At 43.5% G+C, this 18,145-nt stretch overlaps 1 protein-coding gene across 5 annotated transcripts in view; it reads left to right on the forward strand.

Annotated features, from left to right (window-relative positions):
• LMO1 (LIM domain only 1) overlaps positions 1-18,145 on the forward strand; it is a 61,713-nt gene that overhangs the window by 39,124 nt on the left and 4,444 nt on the right. For all 5 annotated transcript variants that reach the window (XM_064657409.1, XM_064657408.1, XM_064657410.1 and 2 more), the window contains 2 exons: positions 5,979-6,192; positions 17,325-17,450. In XM_064657409.1, coding sequence (XP_064513479.1) covers positions 5,979-6,192; positions 17,325-17,450 — 340 coding nt within the window. The remainder of the gene's footprint in view (positions 1-5,978; positions 6,193-17,324; positions 17,451-18,145) is intronic.

Below are 18,145 nucleotides of genomic sequence, written 5' to 3' on the forward strand. Positions count from 1 at the left end.
TTAATTGGATATACAGATGACATGATGAGTTTCACCTTGCTGGCCATAATTCTTCAAATGAAATTCTTGGTGAAGATGCCCGAGACAGCTCTCTCTCAGTTCAGTGGAAGTGCAAGGTTTGACTTGTTTCACAGGGTGTAGTACTCATAGAAGGTGAGTAATACAATACTGGGAACACAAAGTGAGTTTCTTTTTAAGGCAATGAAATTCACTGCATCTTTTTGGCAGTGACTGTCTGCATTTACTTAAATGGGTGATGCAGGACTCTAATGCTTTTAAATGATATCAGATCCTCTGATAAAAGACATAAGACTGCAGCCTATTTATTGTGATGAGACAGGAGTTAATAAGATTACTCCTACTCTTCAGTTACTTTTTCATCTTTTGCAGCCAAATGCTGGCGGTTTTGTTAGCAGGCAAAAGGAGGTCAGCTCATTTAAAAGGTGTTGATGCTAGAAACAAACATTTTTTCCCTCAAGTGGAACTCTGAAACCTAGGCTCAATTGCCCAACTGTCAAAACCCTGGTCTTTAAACCAAAATTGCTTTTAGCACTGGAATGCTGCATCCCTGTAATAACCACTTATATAAATTTAAAAAAAAAAAAAAAAGAAAAATTTTAAAAAAAATAAGTGTAATGCAAACCTGCAGTAATTGTGGTCTTTGCCAGAAGAGTGGTTCAGAAATGTGGTAGCTGTGTATGAAGGCACTGCTCAAGAAAGAATTGGTGGTGGTGAACAAAAATATGATTCCAGTGCTGTGTTGTGCAAGGTGCTGTACAACAAGGCTGGAAGCACTGTGCTGGAGTGGTTGTCACAAACCTTTCAGAGAGTAGATGTGTATGTAGTGTGTATGTGTATGTAGTAGATGTGTATGTATGTGTGTGTGCATGTAGTTATTTACTTTGTTGTTGAGCAAGCTTTTACGGTAAAAGTAGCTGATCTGAGGAAAAGTTTTGGGGTTTTAAAGAAAGAAAAAAGCCCAACCAACCACCACCAACAAAAAAACCCCAAACAAAATCCCCAACAATGACAAAAAAGCCAATACCAAAAAACTTGTCGAGGGAAAGAGTTAAAGCCATCTGCCTGAAAGCATTGTGTAAAACATACACACAATGTTGGGGAAATAAGCCAATTATGTGAGCTTCACAGGAGGTGGGGGACTGACCTTTGTGTATAATTAGTTCTTTTATTTAAAGCAAAGATTTTGAATAGAATAACTAATTAGCTGTCATAAATGGCAAATTGAAGATTTTGGCCAGATTCCTTGGGGAGTGTGGGAGGACGTCCCTCCTCCCACCCCGTACTGTACGCTCTGGCTCTCCTCATTAGGGTTGTTTTTAGTTCTCCGCCGTGGTAATGAGGAGTGCAGTGGCGGCACTTCTCAGAGCCCCCTCTAATAAGGCATGAAATGCAGGTGGAAGAGAACTGCCTTCAGCTCCTGTGGCTCTCGCTCGGCACTCGCGGGTGTAGCAGAGGGCTTGGGCACAAGAGGGGGAGGCCGAGGGGGGCAGGTTGGAGGGGGGGTCTGAAAAGTCCTGGTGATATCACCTGTGTTTTATGCTCTGGACTTGACTGTATAAAATACAGGCAAGCTGCAAAGCCTCGAGGCATATATCATTAGCTAGCAGTCCCCCATTACTCTTTCAGACCAATTAACCTTTAGAGTTGCATTAAAGAAATTAGGTGGTGAACTTCCATGCTTTCAGAGGGGACCGGTAGCTCCCTGGCAGACCAGAGCACTGTGGAGCCGTACGCCGTAGGACCAGTGCAGATAACTGTTATTTAAAAGGTCTACCATTTATGAAAAGTTCCCAGGCTCTCTTGGAAACCAGGCTTTATGAACAGTGCCCTTAGAGAAACTGCAGCTGATTGCCATGTGAATAGAAATATCAGTAAAATGGCTTAGAAAAATTTAGAGGTGTACTTAGTGGACACTTGTTTTATAAAGCCAGCTGAATCATTTTACAGAAAGACCCCGACTGAGAAGATATGGGCTGATTAAAGCTTGTTTGTCTGACTGTGAATAGAGGTAAAGTTTAGATTACTCACTACAATAACAGCCTCTTTAGACACACACATAAATTTCAGTATGTCCAGAGGTGGTGTCTATAATTTTTTAATGTGTATTGGAGCTCTGAGCACTCAGAACAGGTTTAGTTTTGTATTTACCAGCAGCAAGTCTATTAAGTTGTAAAGGGCAAAGAAGGGAGTGTAGGTAGCCAGAAATAGAAAGGCTTCATCTGCTGTTTCTAAGAAAAGAGAGCACTGGATGTCTAGCAACAGGAGAGGAGAGAACAACTTGATGGTACTTTCAGAATTTGGCAATAATCTGTTCCCTTGTGATCACGTATTTAAATCTGTGAGTGTCCAGCTGTTAATTTTTCTAGTTCTGCAACACTACTTCTCATTTTCTAATCCTCGCCCACGCAGCACACGTGGAATTTGTTGAAGGTGACCCCTTTGTTTCTTGGCAGCCCCAGTTGGACACCACATGCCCCTCATCAAATTGAACTAGGTATCTTGGCGTTTTTTGGCAAACACCGGGGAAAAATTGCGTAGAGAAATGAAGCAGCACCTCAGTGTTGCAGTGGGGAAATTTCCAAAAAGAAAGAGCAGTACTCCAGGTGGTTTCTGCCTGCAAAGCCCAGACTGCTTGAGGTTTGCTGGAAGGGAGGCAGGAGGAGGAAATCAGGGTTTGGTGTTGGCTGTGCCCTCTCTCTCTGCAAGCCTTTGACTGTGAAAGGGGTTAAGCTTCCAAAATGCTTCTCTCATTGCTTGGAAATGACATGGCAAGTGTTTGAGGAACCCTTGCTGATCAAGTTTGGCAGTTTTTGAAATTTTGTTTCACGCCTTGCCTGCTGTGTCAACTCACCAGCTAATTGCAGCTGCAACTTTCAGTAGTGGCGTGTGTGCTCCGTGCAGACTGGTTGGTTGGGATGTCAGAGGGAAACCTCACAGCCCAAAATGTAATTTCAAAACACTGAACCTGACCAGCAGAGGCTGACCTTGCTCGTTATTATCTGAGTGGGAATAGCAGCTTTGAACATCATATGATCTCTGAAATGGTACCTTTTTTCATTAGAAAGCCCCCTGCTGAACACTGACCAAATACATAGCTTTTTTCCTCGCTTAAGGTACTGCTTAAAAATATATATATCTGTTCCTTTGCTAGTTATTAGAAGCAAATCAAAGTGTTACATTCCCCTTATTCGCAGAAGCCTCTCATAAGACAATGGTGCTCCTGCAAGGGCGGGGAGCTGAGATGGCTGCAGTGAGTGAGGGCTGCCAGGGCCACAGATGGAACCCGAACTTGCCACTACAGCCAGCCCTCAGCCTGCTTGCCATAGGAGACCCTCCTAACCTGTCCTAAGTAATCAAACCAGCCTCTACTAATGGTCCAGCCAGGGTTACATCCCTGTGCAAATGCCCTTGCTCTTGATCATGCTGCTGTTGCAGTGGAGCCCTTGCTCTGGGAGAGGGCAGCTGTAACTCTGAAAGGGCACTGGTTCCAAAAGTGCTCAGGAGCCTTGGGAAGTCTCACCTGGCTGAAAGTCTTGCATTGCTGAATCGCAGAGCTGATCTCAAACCCCACCCTTCTGGCAGCCTCTTGAGTGAGGGTTTAAGGTACGCTGGTTATCCAGAATCTGCGTCTTTCCAGATGTAGGATCCTCAGGTTACCTAGATGAAGCTTGCAAAAGAATTGTATGATGATCCTCCCTTGTAAGAAACCCTCCTCAGCCTCTGAGGTTATGCAGCTTACATTTAGAGAGCCCGTTTGTGGCGTGGGTAATGACTTGCTGGTGTCTGGGGTTCCTATCTAAAATATAATTTGCACATCTAGGTCTTAGTTTTCATAGGTGCAAACTATTTTCTTTCATCACTGGTACTGATCTTACACAGTTTGCAAATGCAAATTTGTATACACCCCCTTCTCTGTCTCAGAACAAGGCAGCCTCTTCTCACAATGTGCTGTTTTCCTGGTGTGGATTTGGGAAGAGCATAGAAATTACTTGAAAAGTGAAGCTTCTCCTTGCTCCTGAAATATGTTTTGAAAAAAAAAAAAAAAAAAAGAGGAAAAAAATAAAAGTGCTGTGTCTAGAACCACAGGGCCACTTCTCTTGTTCTTGTAAGAAATTCTCACCAGGTGCACAGGATTTCTGCAGTCTGACCTGCAGTATATTCCACTTCTGTCACTTCCCTGTCTTCTCCCTCTTTCCAAATGTGTGTTTCTCTGTGGCTGTGTATGTGGAATTTCTCTCTCGGTAGCATTAGAGGTTGCATGTGTGGCAGTCTAACACAGATGTAAGTTTTCACTTAATTTTTGGGGATTTGTCACTGGTGTCAAGAGTTTGCTCGTAGAGACTTTGTGAGCGGGTTTCAAGTGTGCTGCAGCAGAGGGCAGGCGGGTTCTTTAAGCCTTTAGAGTTTTTTGAATGTTACTTGACCTGTCTCCATGCTGCTGAGACCACTTTGATTACAAATGGATCAATACCTCGCTGTTTGTGTAGAGGTGTCTTAAGTGCTATTGTCATCTGCTCGCAGCTCTGATGAAGCAATTATTACTGTAGGAGTGGTGGGTTTACATGTGCTGACCATTAGGCACTCTCAGGTCACCCTGGCTTTTAAGGAAAGCAGCGAATGTCACGAGAGTGGCACTGACTCGTCCTCTCTAGTTAAGGGATTGTTAATAATTCCATTATCAAGCTGCTTCTTTCTGGAACATCCAGTGCTTCCTACAGAAATGGCAGATTAACTTCGTCTAAGAGTATATAGCCAGTGACACCTGCTGCTGTGGCCCTCTCATCATCTCTGCGTTGGTTAAGCCCACAATGTATTTGTTACAGGCCCAGCATTGTCATTTTCAGTGATTGACACCAGTAAAAATAAAAATTGTAACAAAGTAAAATGAAGGCTCCAGAGAAAATGGAATTCTGGCATAGCAGTGAATACTTCTGTCATCATTTCCTGTCCCTGTCCTCCCTCACAGTACAATCCTTGTTTATTTTTCCACCTTGCCTGTTGATTCCATAAAATCCTTTCTTGCCCCCCTCTTAAACTTAGAAGGCTGATGGGTTTCACAGTTGTGTCAGTGCTCACAAGGGAGGCACTTGTTGCTTGGAGGAGAGGAAGAAGATGGAGACAGCACTGTGAGGATGGTAGCCACAGCAAGTCTCCACCAGCCTCATGACTTGGAAGTCCTGTCACCACCTCATACTCAGCTAGCTCATTCTTGCTTTGCGGTCCCAGAAGGGTTTTCCAGGGAGGAAGCAACTCCTGGCTTTGCACCACCTTCTCCAGTGATACAAGAGGAGGAGGAGGAAAGCTCTAGTTTGCCTAAGGAGTGTGGTTTCAGTAGTGGCAGGGGGGCACTGGTTGGGTTATTCTCAGCACTCCTCAGGGACTTTTGAATCACACTGATTTTGGAGCAGCCCCTGGACTGCTTTAGCTTCCGGTGAGGCCTCTGTCACCAGTGGGGTTCACAAGAGAGGAAAAACAGTGGTCTACCACATCTTTTTATACCCCCTTCTCTCCTTTCCCCATCAAACTTGATCCAGCCAAGATGTTGGACTGGGGGTACATGCAGTGGTGGCCTTTCTGATCTTTGTAATTGCCTTTGGCAGGTAATTAACAACACAAGGGTACTGGTAATGAGGGGAAAAGCAAATGTTGATATTGCAACCAGTTTATTCTGCTGCAAGATGTTAATTACAAAAAGTCTGGTACATTGTGTCAGCCCTACCCTCAGGAAAAAAGGGCTTTGTTCTTGCAAGCGTCACACTCCCACTTAGCCCCTGACAGCAGATGAAGTTAAAATTCCTTTGACTGTCAGCTTCTTGCAGCGTGAGCTTGATGTAATGAAACCAGCAGCAGTGTTTGCTCCCAGATCTACCTATAGCTCACAGTGCTACCCCAAATGCCGGTAACCTATCCGAGCTGTCTGGACATCCTCTCAATGAAATGCTTTGTTTGCGTTGCAGGTGTGCCGATGTTATCCGTACAACCCAAAGGGAAGCAGAAGGGCTGTGCTGGCTGCAACCGAAAGATCAAGGACCGGTACCTGCTGAAGGCTCTGGATAAGTATTGGCATGAAGACTGTTTGAAGTGTGCCTGCTGTGACTGTCGTCTTGGAGAGGTTGGATCAACTCTTTACACAAAAGCAAATCTCATTCTTTGCCGCAGAGATTACCTGAGGTAAATAGAGGAACGTACTGTGGGCTCTTCCCAAAGCCTCTCAGCATGCTGCCAGCTGTCTGCGTTTCTAAACCTCTCCTATGAAAACATGTGCTTGTGCATGGTCAGCCCTGCCCAGAAGAGATTGGAGTTTCTTCCTCTGCCTAAGCATGGCTTTTTATTTGCACTTAAGGTATTTCGTAGTCAGGGAGGTGGAACTCTGTTTTTAGGTGAAGGTAGAAGAAGAAAGTCATGACTTAACTCTACTTCTTCTTATTATGAACCACCAAGAACAAACAGTGCTTGCTGAGTAAATTAGGAAAAGACTGTTAATTCTTCTTGCATATCTCTGATGCTATACTGCTGCATATTGACTGAGACCTGACCAAACCTTTACCTTTTCTTTTTCAGTCATAGCTTTTAGACAGGCTTCTTGTGCTTCTATTGAGTAAGGTTCCTCCCAAGGGGCTCTTGTCCCTTCCCTAACTAAACAAAGTAAAACACAAAAATTAGAGATCAACTTCAAAAAAAATTTTCTTTATGAGGAAATCAGCAGAGACCATTACTAACTGTGAGTTACAACTATCCTGTCAGTGTGTGCCTGCAATACATGGGGCTTTTTGCCTGCTGTGTTTGGGGGTTTTGTGCAAAATACTTTATATAAACACAAATGAATATTAATAAGACAGCAGGCCTAATGCAAACATTCTTATGAGGGTCACACTGCAAAACACTCTGAGTTTTGCTTTGTTTTTCCTTTGGAAGAATGTACTTGATCTCCAGCTAATGTGTGTATTTTCTTTTTATTTTTCTAAAGCACTGATAGCATTTCCCATGCAACCTCAAACAGCAAAACATCTGAAGCAAAAACAAATCCAACACATGGTTCTAAGATAAGGGAGGTAAAATGCCATCTAACCTTGTAGTGTCCAGATGCTGGCTAGACTAGTGTCAGTGATCAGATGTTTCGTGTCTTTCAATGTAAAATGTATTTCAGAAAATCTTTAGTAAATATTTTCTTAGTAAACTTGAACAAACATGTTTCTCCTTCTAAAGATGAGAGATAGAGCACTGAGCCAAACAGAAGAGATGAGTCCATTAGCTGCCATATGGGAGCTGTCCCCTTGCCTTCTGGCCAGGCAGTGTACGGGAGCATCCTGCCCACATGAAGATTTTTGCTCCGGCTGGAGCTGAAATTCCTCAGGGCACACATGAAATGTCCCAGCTGAAATTCTGCCACACAGGCAGCAGTCACAGGTCCACACCTGGTTAGGTGGGATACATTCCCAAAATCTAAGTGAAGAGAAGCTTGGGTAAGGGTGAATACATCCGAAGGGGAAAAAACAGGATAAGCAGCCTTTGGGAAGATAGAAAAGGTGTGATGAGGAAATATGTAACTATCTTCACTATAGTGAAATAATTTTTGCACCTTGCATAAGTTCTGAGTATTGACTAATGTCACAAGTCACTTGTGACAAGACACTCGTGGCACCCTGTCTGTGCTAATCTGAAAAAACTGAGCTCCAGAAGGTTGTTTAAAACACTGATTTCTAACCTCAAATTAGAATCTTTGTGGTTCTCCTTCAGTTCAGCTGTACTCTTTTTGTGTCGTGGACATAATTCTGATGTGTCAATGAAGAATGTAAGTTTTTGATCTTCCCTTGTTGAGGAAGCTTTTCATCACAGTATCACAATTGGGTCATGCTAGGTACTATCACAAGGACCCCCAAAATCTCTCAGGAGAACTACTTCCAGGAATAATCTTCTTTCCAGAAAGAATAGCTGCATTATTTTCTGGAGTATTTCTTTGTATATTTTATCTTGTTTATGAATTATCTTTTCTTTTCTTTATCTTGTTTGCACCCAGCTTGCCAAGTGATCGAGGTCTCTCCATCTGTCATCCTCCATTTCATTATTTATCACCTCTCTGGAATTTGTCATTTGTGATCTTGAAAAAGTGTTGTGTCTGTGCTTTTTTTTTTTTCTTTAATTTGACCCTAGAGGTAGATATTCAGCTTTATTCTGCATGTAACAGAAACCTGCTAGAAATACTCAGCTGAGCAGTGTTTCCCATTTACATTTGCTTTTTGAGACCTATGAGCTACCCCATGTTTTGTCCATTTAATAAGCACATATTGATTTTGGTTTATTCTAGTTTCATAACAAAAATAATGTGTGGCATCAAATCAGACATGTTAAAGTGCCAAAGGACAGCAGTATTGATGCTGTAAAGCTTAAAGAACCTTTTCATCACTGTAGTTGTAGAGCACTTTCTTTCCTTGGTTTATGCTGAAAATGCTGCTTTGAGGTGCTGCTCAATCTTCTCACTGACTCCTAGAGGATATGAATTTTCTGGGGCACACCAGAAGCCTGTGCTAGAGATGGAAAAGAAGCCAGGCATTGCAGATCCCAAGGAAATGTCCCGTGTTCCAACTTTGAGAAGAGAGGGCAATTTATGACACGAAACATGAAAGGCAGCAATTGGGACTAGTGTTTGACCATGGCCATGCAGCTTCTGTCTCAGCAGCAGTTAAATGTGGCCTCTGAAACAAAGTTATGTGCCTGAGAGAGGTCTCATAATATCTTTGTCTCCATTTTTTGTGTTAGAATAATTTCTGGCCCACCAAGGGGGAAGTCTGTTGCTATTTGTGCAGCATTTAAACTGCAGAGAAGACTTATGTGGCCTTTACCTTAAATATTTTCCCTCATCAGAATTTAGGACGTTAAGAGCTTTGACCACTAGAAATATTTCTTATTTGATTTTCTGTTGGGAAGAACAGTATAATTTGTCATATCCCAGGGAAATTGATGGAGAGTTGAATAGGAAAGAATAGCATTAATTCTGTAACACGGTTGTTAACTAGCATTCATTTGTTTAGCCAGCTTTATGGCTATCATGATTAGTGTGCTCACTAATAAGTAAATTTAGTTTATATTGGTTTTTTGGGAGGTTCTGCCAAACTGCTGTGTTCTGTTCTCCTCATGCTAAGGAATCCTTTCAGGCTGCTAGGATAGGAATAAGGGCATTGCTATGCAGTCCCATATTTTATGAGAGTATAAAGCAATTTTTTTACTTTAAAACATCTTGTGTTGCCTTCTACACATAAATACTCTTTTCTTTCTCAATTTTAACTATTAATTCTATTATTAGAAGGAGCTAAAGCTGCCATCACCATCTTCTCTACTGTCTGTTCACTCCTGGTAATTTGAATTTTTCTTCTTGGAGAATTATCCATAGCTATCATGATATAATTCCCTCACAGTTTTAGAGCTTCTATATACATTTTTTTACTCATTAAACAGCTCATGGTGTTTGGTCTACTAGTCAAATTGTAGCCGAATTCATTTCTAAAAATAAGTTTTCATACTTCACACTGTAGTCGCACCATAAAGGGAATGTTTTACCTGGAGAACACCCAGAGGAATTCCTTGTTGGCCACTTACTCTGTATGTGAATATTGCACTGATATTTAGTAGGTCAACCATCATGTGAAAAATCGAAAGCTAGACTGATTCTGTACCCAGAAATGTAAATATATGCACCTTTTATATCTATAGTCCAAAAGGAGTATTGCAGGGTAACGACCAGAAGAAAGAACTGGTGTTTCATAATCTCTTTATAGGCCAACATTTCTTTGAATTTGCCTGGGAGCTGAATGTGCTGTTTAGGAAAACACGTTTCATCCCCTGGTGAGATGTGCTGCTCGCTCCCCTTGCTCCATCCCCAGTTCCATCAGAGCCTGCAGCAGGACTGTCCCTGCCCGGGGCTGCACAGGCCCAGCACCAGCTACTGCTTCTCTCATTGCAGCGAAGGCAACTGTGTATGGGTGCTTCCCTTTAGACAGAAGGGGCTCCTGGAATATTTCATGCAAATTAGAAATTCAGCTGAAGTGGTTGTTAATTTGTTGGTCTGGGACCTTCCTGTGCCACCCCTCCTGTGGGCAGGTACCGCTGAGCCACGGCCACTGCAGGGACTGGGTACAGGGATGAACTGGGCTCCTGTCACTGGCATAGGGCAGAGGGTCAGGACAGGAGCACGCCCAGCTCCTGCCCCAGTACAGGGCGCTGCCTTGGAGCCGGCTTTGTCCTGGGTGTTGGCAGCACAGTGGGCTGCCAGCCCTGTGTGCTGATCCTCAGTGGGTTTTTAGCAGAAATCTTTCCAGTGTGTCTCGGGAGCTGCTAGCAGACCATAGCCTGATCATTTGTTTCAAAAGATAAACTGTCGTCATTGCTTGTGAAGGAACATTTGTTAACCTTCACATTTCATAAAACACTTTCTTGCTCATTTTTTAATCATGAAAGATGAAATTGGATCTCGAGTTGTTATCCTTGTGGTATCACCTCAGTCTCCAGCTGTGTCTAGATGTATCTTTCAATACATTTCGCCTCAGCAAATAGATTTACCATTTGTTTCATAATCACAGTTCCAGCATTCCTACCTCTAATTATTTTTGATAAGCGAGTGCTATTGAAGAAACTGCTTCTGGGACAGAGCAGCTTAGCACGCAGCTCGGATGGCTCCTCGCAGCCCCCACGCAGCGATGTGTGTTTGTTCCGAGGCGTAATTAAACGTTCACCAAGCTCCGCTTCACAGGGACGGTTTGGGTGTTGCATCAGGATTTCCCGTGAGGAACCGACAACTTAAATTTCACTGTGAAGTGCTGATGAAGAACGTGATTTTTCCTTTTTACTCAGCGTGGTGCCCTCACACGAGCAAAGGCGAGTCAGGCTCGCTTTGACAGGAGCAGAACTGTTGCTTCTGTGTGTTTGATATGCTGGTGTTGGGAAAGTTTTTCATCATTTAAACTGATTAGGGCCTTAATTAGACTCCAAAGAAAGCTCAAAACCTGCATTAAAAAATTATGGCAAATCAGTAAGAGAGAAGGGCTTTCTGGGAAACCCCAATGCTGTTCTCAATGGGTTTCATGGAAATTCTTTTCACCCAGCTTCCCATGTGTTTTGATCAGTGCTGCAACCTGTGCCTGGCATTGGTTCCTCCAGCAAGCAGAGGAGCCCTGTGCACCCCTCAGCACTGTTTGTGTCACGCAGGCTTGAACTCCACCCTTGGCAGCTCCTAGTCCAACCAAGGTCAGCTGCCCAGTACTGGGGTTTCCAGTAGTTTGAAACTGGTTTTTGCTCTGCTCCAAATACCCCAGCGGTTCATTCTGTTAATGAATCACTTTAGGAGCCCTTTAGATGAAGTGTTCTGTATCTAAAAAATGTGCAGGGTTTAATTTGGTTATGGGATAAGAGCAGTGATCTTGCACAAACATGGGAGCATGGAAGGATGTGGAAAAATACCCTTATCATGGGCTTCCCCGGGTCGGTAACAACAGCTCTGAGCCAAACCATTAAACCGTGGTGGGACGTGTAAGCACAAGCCTTCAGGAACTGAGATGTGCGTGCTGCAACGGGCAGAATTTAAGTTAATGTACCAAAGACATCACTAGTGCTCAGAATGTAGCTTCAACCTGCAGAAGCTGCAACACCTTGGGAGGAGGAAGGAGAGTGTTTGGGACTTTTTCCCTCCAGAGAAGCATAGGGTGCATGCATACTCTGAGAGTATGCCCTGCCAGATTTTCAAAAGGGACACGTTTAGCGTGGGAAGGGGAGGTGTAAATGCAGTGTGGCTGAACAAATGGTATCTTCTCAGAGCCTAAAAATGTTGCTAAACTGAAGTGCTGCTCTTGCATCGCAACAGGGAGTGTCTTGCATGCTACATCGGACACTCTCACTTCTACACTTGGTGTCTATACAGATTAAGGAGGATTAATTAGGCTCAAAATACAATGTGTCTTGGCAACATTGCTGTGCTTTGTGATGTTAAAGTACAGAATTATTTTTTTCTCCATAGTAGCTGTTCCAGGAGTGTCTCACAGCCTGTGCTCATACTTTCTTTGTTCATTTGCTTTTTGCCCTTTTATTTCCATCTCCAAAACCCCTCAGTGAGAAGGAAAGCTTATGGGGAGCAATTCTACCTGGCTGTGGTAGAATTCTAGCATGCTTCTAGCCCTTCCAACTCTGCAGTTTTCTGACTGCTGTATTTAAAATCTCCTAAGAGGACATTGTTGCACAAGTGTCCAGCAGTGCCAGAGAGAGCCAAGATGGGTTTAAGGTCAGTGGCTTCAGTTACACCATGAGAAAGGCTGGGGCAGGGGAGTAGGACTTGGACACCTCCTACCTGCTGAGTCTCAGCCCCACTGTGAATATCCTTTGAAAAATATGGAGGGAGAGGCCAAAGGAGTAAAAATAAGTGAACATTCAGATGTGTTCTTCAACTGAAAACAGAAACCCTTGAGCAACCTTGAAGTTTACAGCCAGTAATCTCTGAACTAGTGCGGTCACTCAGCCAGAGGGCTGTTTTGTACAGCGCTGGTTCAGCTCCTCCCGCTATGCTGTCTGTGAATGCCAAACCCTTTGGCATGCAAGACGTAAATTCTTTGGGATTGAACTTGCAGGCTTCATGAGGGGACAGCTTGACCAATTTCATTAGTATCAAAATGCATTTCTTTTCCTTCAGCTGACATGACTTCCCACTGCGGCACTTGACAGCAGTGTCTTGGATAGAAGGGTGCACCAGATAATATGTATTCACAGTACTGAATCTCCTGTCACTAAGGTTTTCTCTAATATTATGCAAAGGCTGATTACAGGGAAGTTGTCTGAAGTTACTTTTAAGCTTATTCTTTTTATCTTTTTAAGTGATGTTTAGGCTTTCCCTGCAATTATTGGTATATTCAGTACTTTGGTCAAATCAGACTTGTAGCTCAGCAGATTTCTAATATCCACAGATGGGAAAAGTACTGATTGCAAGCTGTCAAGAGCCATCTTCGCTGAAGTAGTAGTTGTTGGTTTGTTTCAAATGGTAGGGGCAAAACCTTTTCATGATGATGAGTTTCAGGTATATAAAGCAAATCTTGTTCTACAGCAGGCCCTGATGAAGCTAGGAAATAAACAGCAGCAGGTATATAGGGAAGATGTATGGGAAAACCTCTTTCACCTACTGGCTGGAGAGGATATGAGCATGGGGTTCAGTAGGTTTCCAAAAACTTGTATATCTGGATAATCTGGATACATAAATATGTAGAAAAATACATAGTTGTACGCAATATCTGCAAATGTAGATATTTATCTGTATTATTAAGTGTTTGGTCCTCTTTCAATTTATAATTCTTATCTTTTGGTGATTAAAAAACCCTCCTTTTTGAGGGGAATTAATAGTCTCAACTCAGCTGTTTAATTGTGAACTCATTTTGTTCTTGTGTTGTTCAAAAAAAAATCCGATTGACACTGCCAGTCTATCCTTTCTGTACCACTCATTATTTATATGTGTCTGTTCTGCTTCCTCTTTTTTTTGTCTCCTGTGGAGTCAACAGCTCTAAAATTTTCACTTTCTGTGGAGGGAAGACTTTCTCCTTCTTTTTTGGTTATAAGCTAAAGTCAGACACAGGCTAGAGTGGGGAGAAGAAACAGGGACTCTCTCCTCGTAGGCAGTGACTAAACCAGATTGTTGTTCCTAGTGGTGACAGAAATAGGCAAGAAGGTTCTCACTTTAGACCCCCTGCACATTTTGGTTGAAGGAAAAATCTGTTAAAAGGTGCTAAACTTAATGTGTTAATCAGAAGTTTCTTACTGTTTTCCTACAGTAAAGACTCTTTACCATTCTCTTTTTCCCTAAAAAAATCTGTGGGGTTCTGTGACTTTATTATAGTTTGAATTAACTTCAGGTGTATTCATGGAGCTGTTGAGGTCTGCATCATCCTGCAGAGGACTGCTCTTTGGCCCAGACAAGACTCCATAAAAAACATCCTTTGACAGTTGCCTACTGCTTCCAGGAGCTCTCCCTTCTTTTTCCATTAATTCATTTGCATTCAGAGCTGCTGCTGTATGCCAATTAGCTTTAATTTTTACTATACACACTGACATCAATGGCCAATGAGAAAAGAGCATAGCAGGGTTTTTAGTGTGCCCATAAACTACAGAAAATTGTCCTTGGACAAACTCCTGCTTTTAGGCTGGCTGACAACAATAGACATGGTGAAGTTCAGGCTAAGAGCCATTAAACATAATTACTATCACAGGGTAAAAGTTTAATTGTGCTAAATTTTAAATCTGCATAGTCTATGCTTATTTACAAGCTGGCTGGGTCTTCCTGTTACATAAGGGGGAATAAATCTGTGCTTGAAAATTGTTGCCTTTTAACTTCAAAGGGAAGTGAAAAAATAGGGGGTTTAGAAGAACAACTACAAACTGAAAGCTTTCTGTATTTCCAGCTTCTTTTATGCCAATGGCTCCAAGCTGGTAAGTAGATGCTGAGCATCTTCCGACAGATGTTTCTAACGCGCTTAAACTTTGTGTGCGTGAATGTGTGAGAGAGTATTGAATCTGTTATGAAGGTATCTGGGGGACAGAATGCAGATCAGTTTGTTTATGTGGGGTTATTTTAAATATAACCACAGATGGGGCTTGGGGTGGAAGATCTTTCTCCTGCTCCTTTTCTTCTCTCCCTCCTCTGATAATGTTGAGCTCCCCACCTCAGAAAGTTTCAGCTCAAGTAGCTTCTGGATCAGTAGATGTCAGAGGTGGCAGGTTTTCTACAGCAAACAAAAAAGGCAAAAGCCTGTGCTCATTTGGTATTTTCTTCCAACAGGTTAAAAAAAAAAATAATGTTCACTAAGCTACAAGTTACAGCGTATTTTTAGAAGCACGGTGAATATACGGGGCTCTAAATCGCTCTCTGAAAAGCAGATTAAAATTAGGAAGTGCTAGAATAAGTGTGAAATGTTCATCTGTTGGAAGAGGGAGGGTATGAAGGACTGTGAAACTTGATAGAAGAGAAAAAGATTAGCGTGCTGACTAGCTGGAAGCTACATTTATGTAGACATTAGAAGGCAACACGATTTCAGCTGGACAGAACATAAGCTTCAGATCTTATGCAAACAGTCAAAGCTGTTTAACAATTGGTTTACCCCCAAAACCCCTGAAAGGAGACAGGTGAATACGATGCTAAATACATTTTTCATGTTTCTTAAGCTAACTGTTTAAATAGTTAAGTGAACATCTGTCCAAATTTCCCCATCATTTCCATTTAGAAAAGTCTCCTATTTGAAGGCTGAAGAAAAGCACCTGCTTAACAATGCAAATGGTGCTGTCTGGGGCCCCTTTATTTTGTTTAATCTAGATTGAGCTCCACACAACTGTGATGCTAATGAATAATGGATATTTTATACTTGCGCATGTAGCAGTGCTGGGCACAGAGCAAATCTAGGATTAACCTCCCAATTTCCCTGCCTAATGCATTTGACTCATTTTTTGAGTTTGCTGTGACTTGGGTACTCTAAAAACGGATGCCTGGTTTTATGGGAAATAGGAAAATCCTGGCCAAAGCTGCCAGGCTTTGCTGTGCCCAAGTGAGGTACTGTGGAAAGGGGCAGCTACGTTGAGGAAGGGAGGGATGTCTGTAACAATGGCTTGATTTGCGAGCAGGTGCTCAGTGAGAGCCAGGGCGTTTCAGGGTGGAGACCTGGACACTTTTCACTGCCACATTTTTTCAGTCTGATCTGCTGGCATTAGGCAGCCAAGCCCCGTGCTCAGCTGGCTCCCCTGCCTGCCTTCATATGATGGAATCATAGGGCAAAAAATTTTGGTACTCCCTCTGCAGATTTTCTGTCCTGCACGAGTGTTTCAGTTTGGTTTGCGTGGTTTAACTATCGGGGAAAATGGAGTGCTGTTTCTTCACAGGAAGGCTTGGAGTTTTCCAGCCAGGCCTAATGAAAGACCACTGATACCACTTCTAAAGAAAAATAAGGGTAGCCTTTTTTAAGCTGGAGAGCAAGCTGACTCCAGAATCACGGCACTGTGGGAGGGAGGGAGAGTTGTGGAGGTTTCTATAACACTGCTGGGTGTTTTAATTCACAATTACTGGCCAGTAATAATTAGTATTGATTAGCTTGGCAAATTGCAGGTTTAGAAATTGGTTATAGATTTTCCTGATGCTTCTCATCTCCGTGTTGTGGAATCAGCCAGAACCAATGGCTTGAAAAAAACCATGAGCCCAAATCTGTCTGCGGGCAGCGACGCGTTGCATGCGCAGAGCTAATGGTCAGCAGGAATCGTACGTCTTGAGGCCCATCGCCCCAAGAATACGATTTTTATCATCTTCTAGGCAAAGTAACTAACCCACATGCATATTGACCGCAGTCTGGGGTGAGATTGGGTTTGTCAGCCTGTTGATCGGTGCCCCCAGCTGGTTCCTGCGGCTTTAGCCTTGCAGTGGCGTGGTGCCCCCGGCTTGCACAGGGGTCTGCAGGGACACCTTGGAAAAGGGGGCTGGGGGCTGGGGAAAGGGTGCTGCAGTCTTGGTTGAGTCCCCCGGCAGGAGCTGTAACAGCAGCAGACATCTGGGGAGACAGATAGTGAAAGCCAAGATGAAAATGGCAAAGCTTCCAGTGCTGAAGGGCTGTCCTCGAGGACTGGGGAGCTGAAGTGGAACGGCTGAGCATGCTGTTCAGGCCGCCGTGGAAGGGCTTAGCTGGCTCCTGGGAGGGATGTGGATGTGGGAGAAGGGGGGCACAGCCAGCGGGGAGGGCTTGCTCTCTGAGATGCCTTGCAAAATACTGTGCACTCATTGCAAGAGAAATTATGTTTTTTCTTTTTAAACAGCAGGTAAGTGAGGTTCTTCCTGAGCTCTACTATAGTGTTGCCTGCCAGGATTGGCAAAGTTTGCAGGACTTGTGTGTCTTGCTGCGAGAGGTGCCAGCCTGTCCCTCCACCAGGTTGTGGCCAAGCAGAGCAAACCCACGCGGAGGAGGATGGGCGGCTCCGAGCACTTTCCCCACTGCTGCAGAGAGGCAGATAGTTTTTGACTGAAATTTTGTGAGCCCCAAAATAGCGCTCCGAATGTTTAATGCTTTTCTTCATTAGACAGCAAATTAGCCCTAGGCTTGCAAACCAAATGAAGTTTCATCTCGACGATCAGAGCCTGCTCACCAGGCAGTTTTACCCCAAGTTCCCGCACGCTGGTTGGTCAGTGAAATGGAGACTGCAACTTCTATTTATTGGTGCAATACAGTATTTGATACTGCTAATTACACTTAATTAGTCCTTCCACCATTTAATTAAAATGGCTTCTAATGATTGTGCTTCTTTGGCAGGCTCTTTGGTACCACCGGGAATTGTGCTGCCTGCAGTAAACTGATCCCTGCCTTTGAGATGGTGATGAGGGCCAGAGATAATGTTTACCATTTGGACTGCTTTGCCTGTCAGCTCTGCAACCAGCGGTGAGGACACAGTTATTATACACACAAACTAATTTATACCTTTGCCCGCAAAATGGGGAAACGTTTGATCCACACTACCTGTCTGGGGCTCACAGCCTGCTGGTGTGGCTCGGGCTGGTTTATTAGGCTGACCTGGGTGATGCATGTAAGTACCTGTAGCCCTTTTACTGCAAATCCCCTTGGAGCTGGTGGGAGTTGAAGGGGCAAGGGGGGGCACACAGGCACAGACTGTATGCGGCACAGCTGCTGCTGAATAAAACAAACTGATTCAGCGTCCTTTCAGGATCTACCCTCTTTGCAGAATGCAGACGATGGAGAATGGACCTCCTCTGGCAAACTGATGTTATCTTGCTTAAATCACATTTCTGACAGGCTCAAAACAGGGGATGGCAAAGAAGAAGGATAAAGAGAAGGGACAGGAAGGAGAAAAATACTCTAGCTAAGCCGTTTCCAACACTGGGAACAAATCCCTTTAGTTGTTGTGTAATTAACATGGGATCTTGGTGGTATAATTTTGAGTAGGCCTTGTGTATTTCTGCTGGGTTTTACCCGGTGGAAAATGCACATTGAGGAGTATAATGAAGGGTCATGCACACCGTTTTCACTTGGACTACCTGTAGCCAGTTGAATTTGGGAGGGCTGTGAAAAATCTTCCTAGCAGTGTGTTTATTGGTCATTGTAGGCAGAATGGAAGC

The sequence above is a fragment of the Pseudopipra pipra genome, chromosome 6, assembly GCF_036250125.1.
Source record: "Pseudopipra pipra isolate bDixPip1 chromosome 6, bDixPip1.hap1, whole genome shotgun sequence".
In the NCBI taxonomy this organism is placed as follows: domain Eukaryota; kingdom Metazoa; phylum Chordata; class Aves; order Passeriformes; family Pipridae; genus Pseudopipra; species Pseudopipra pipra.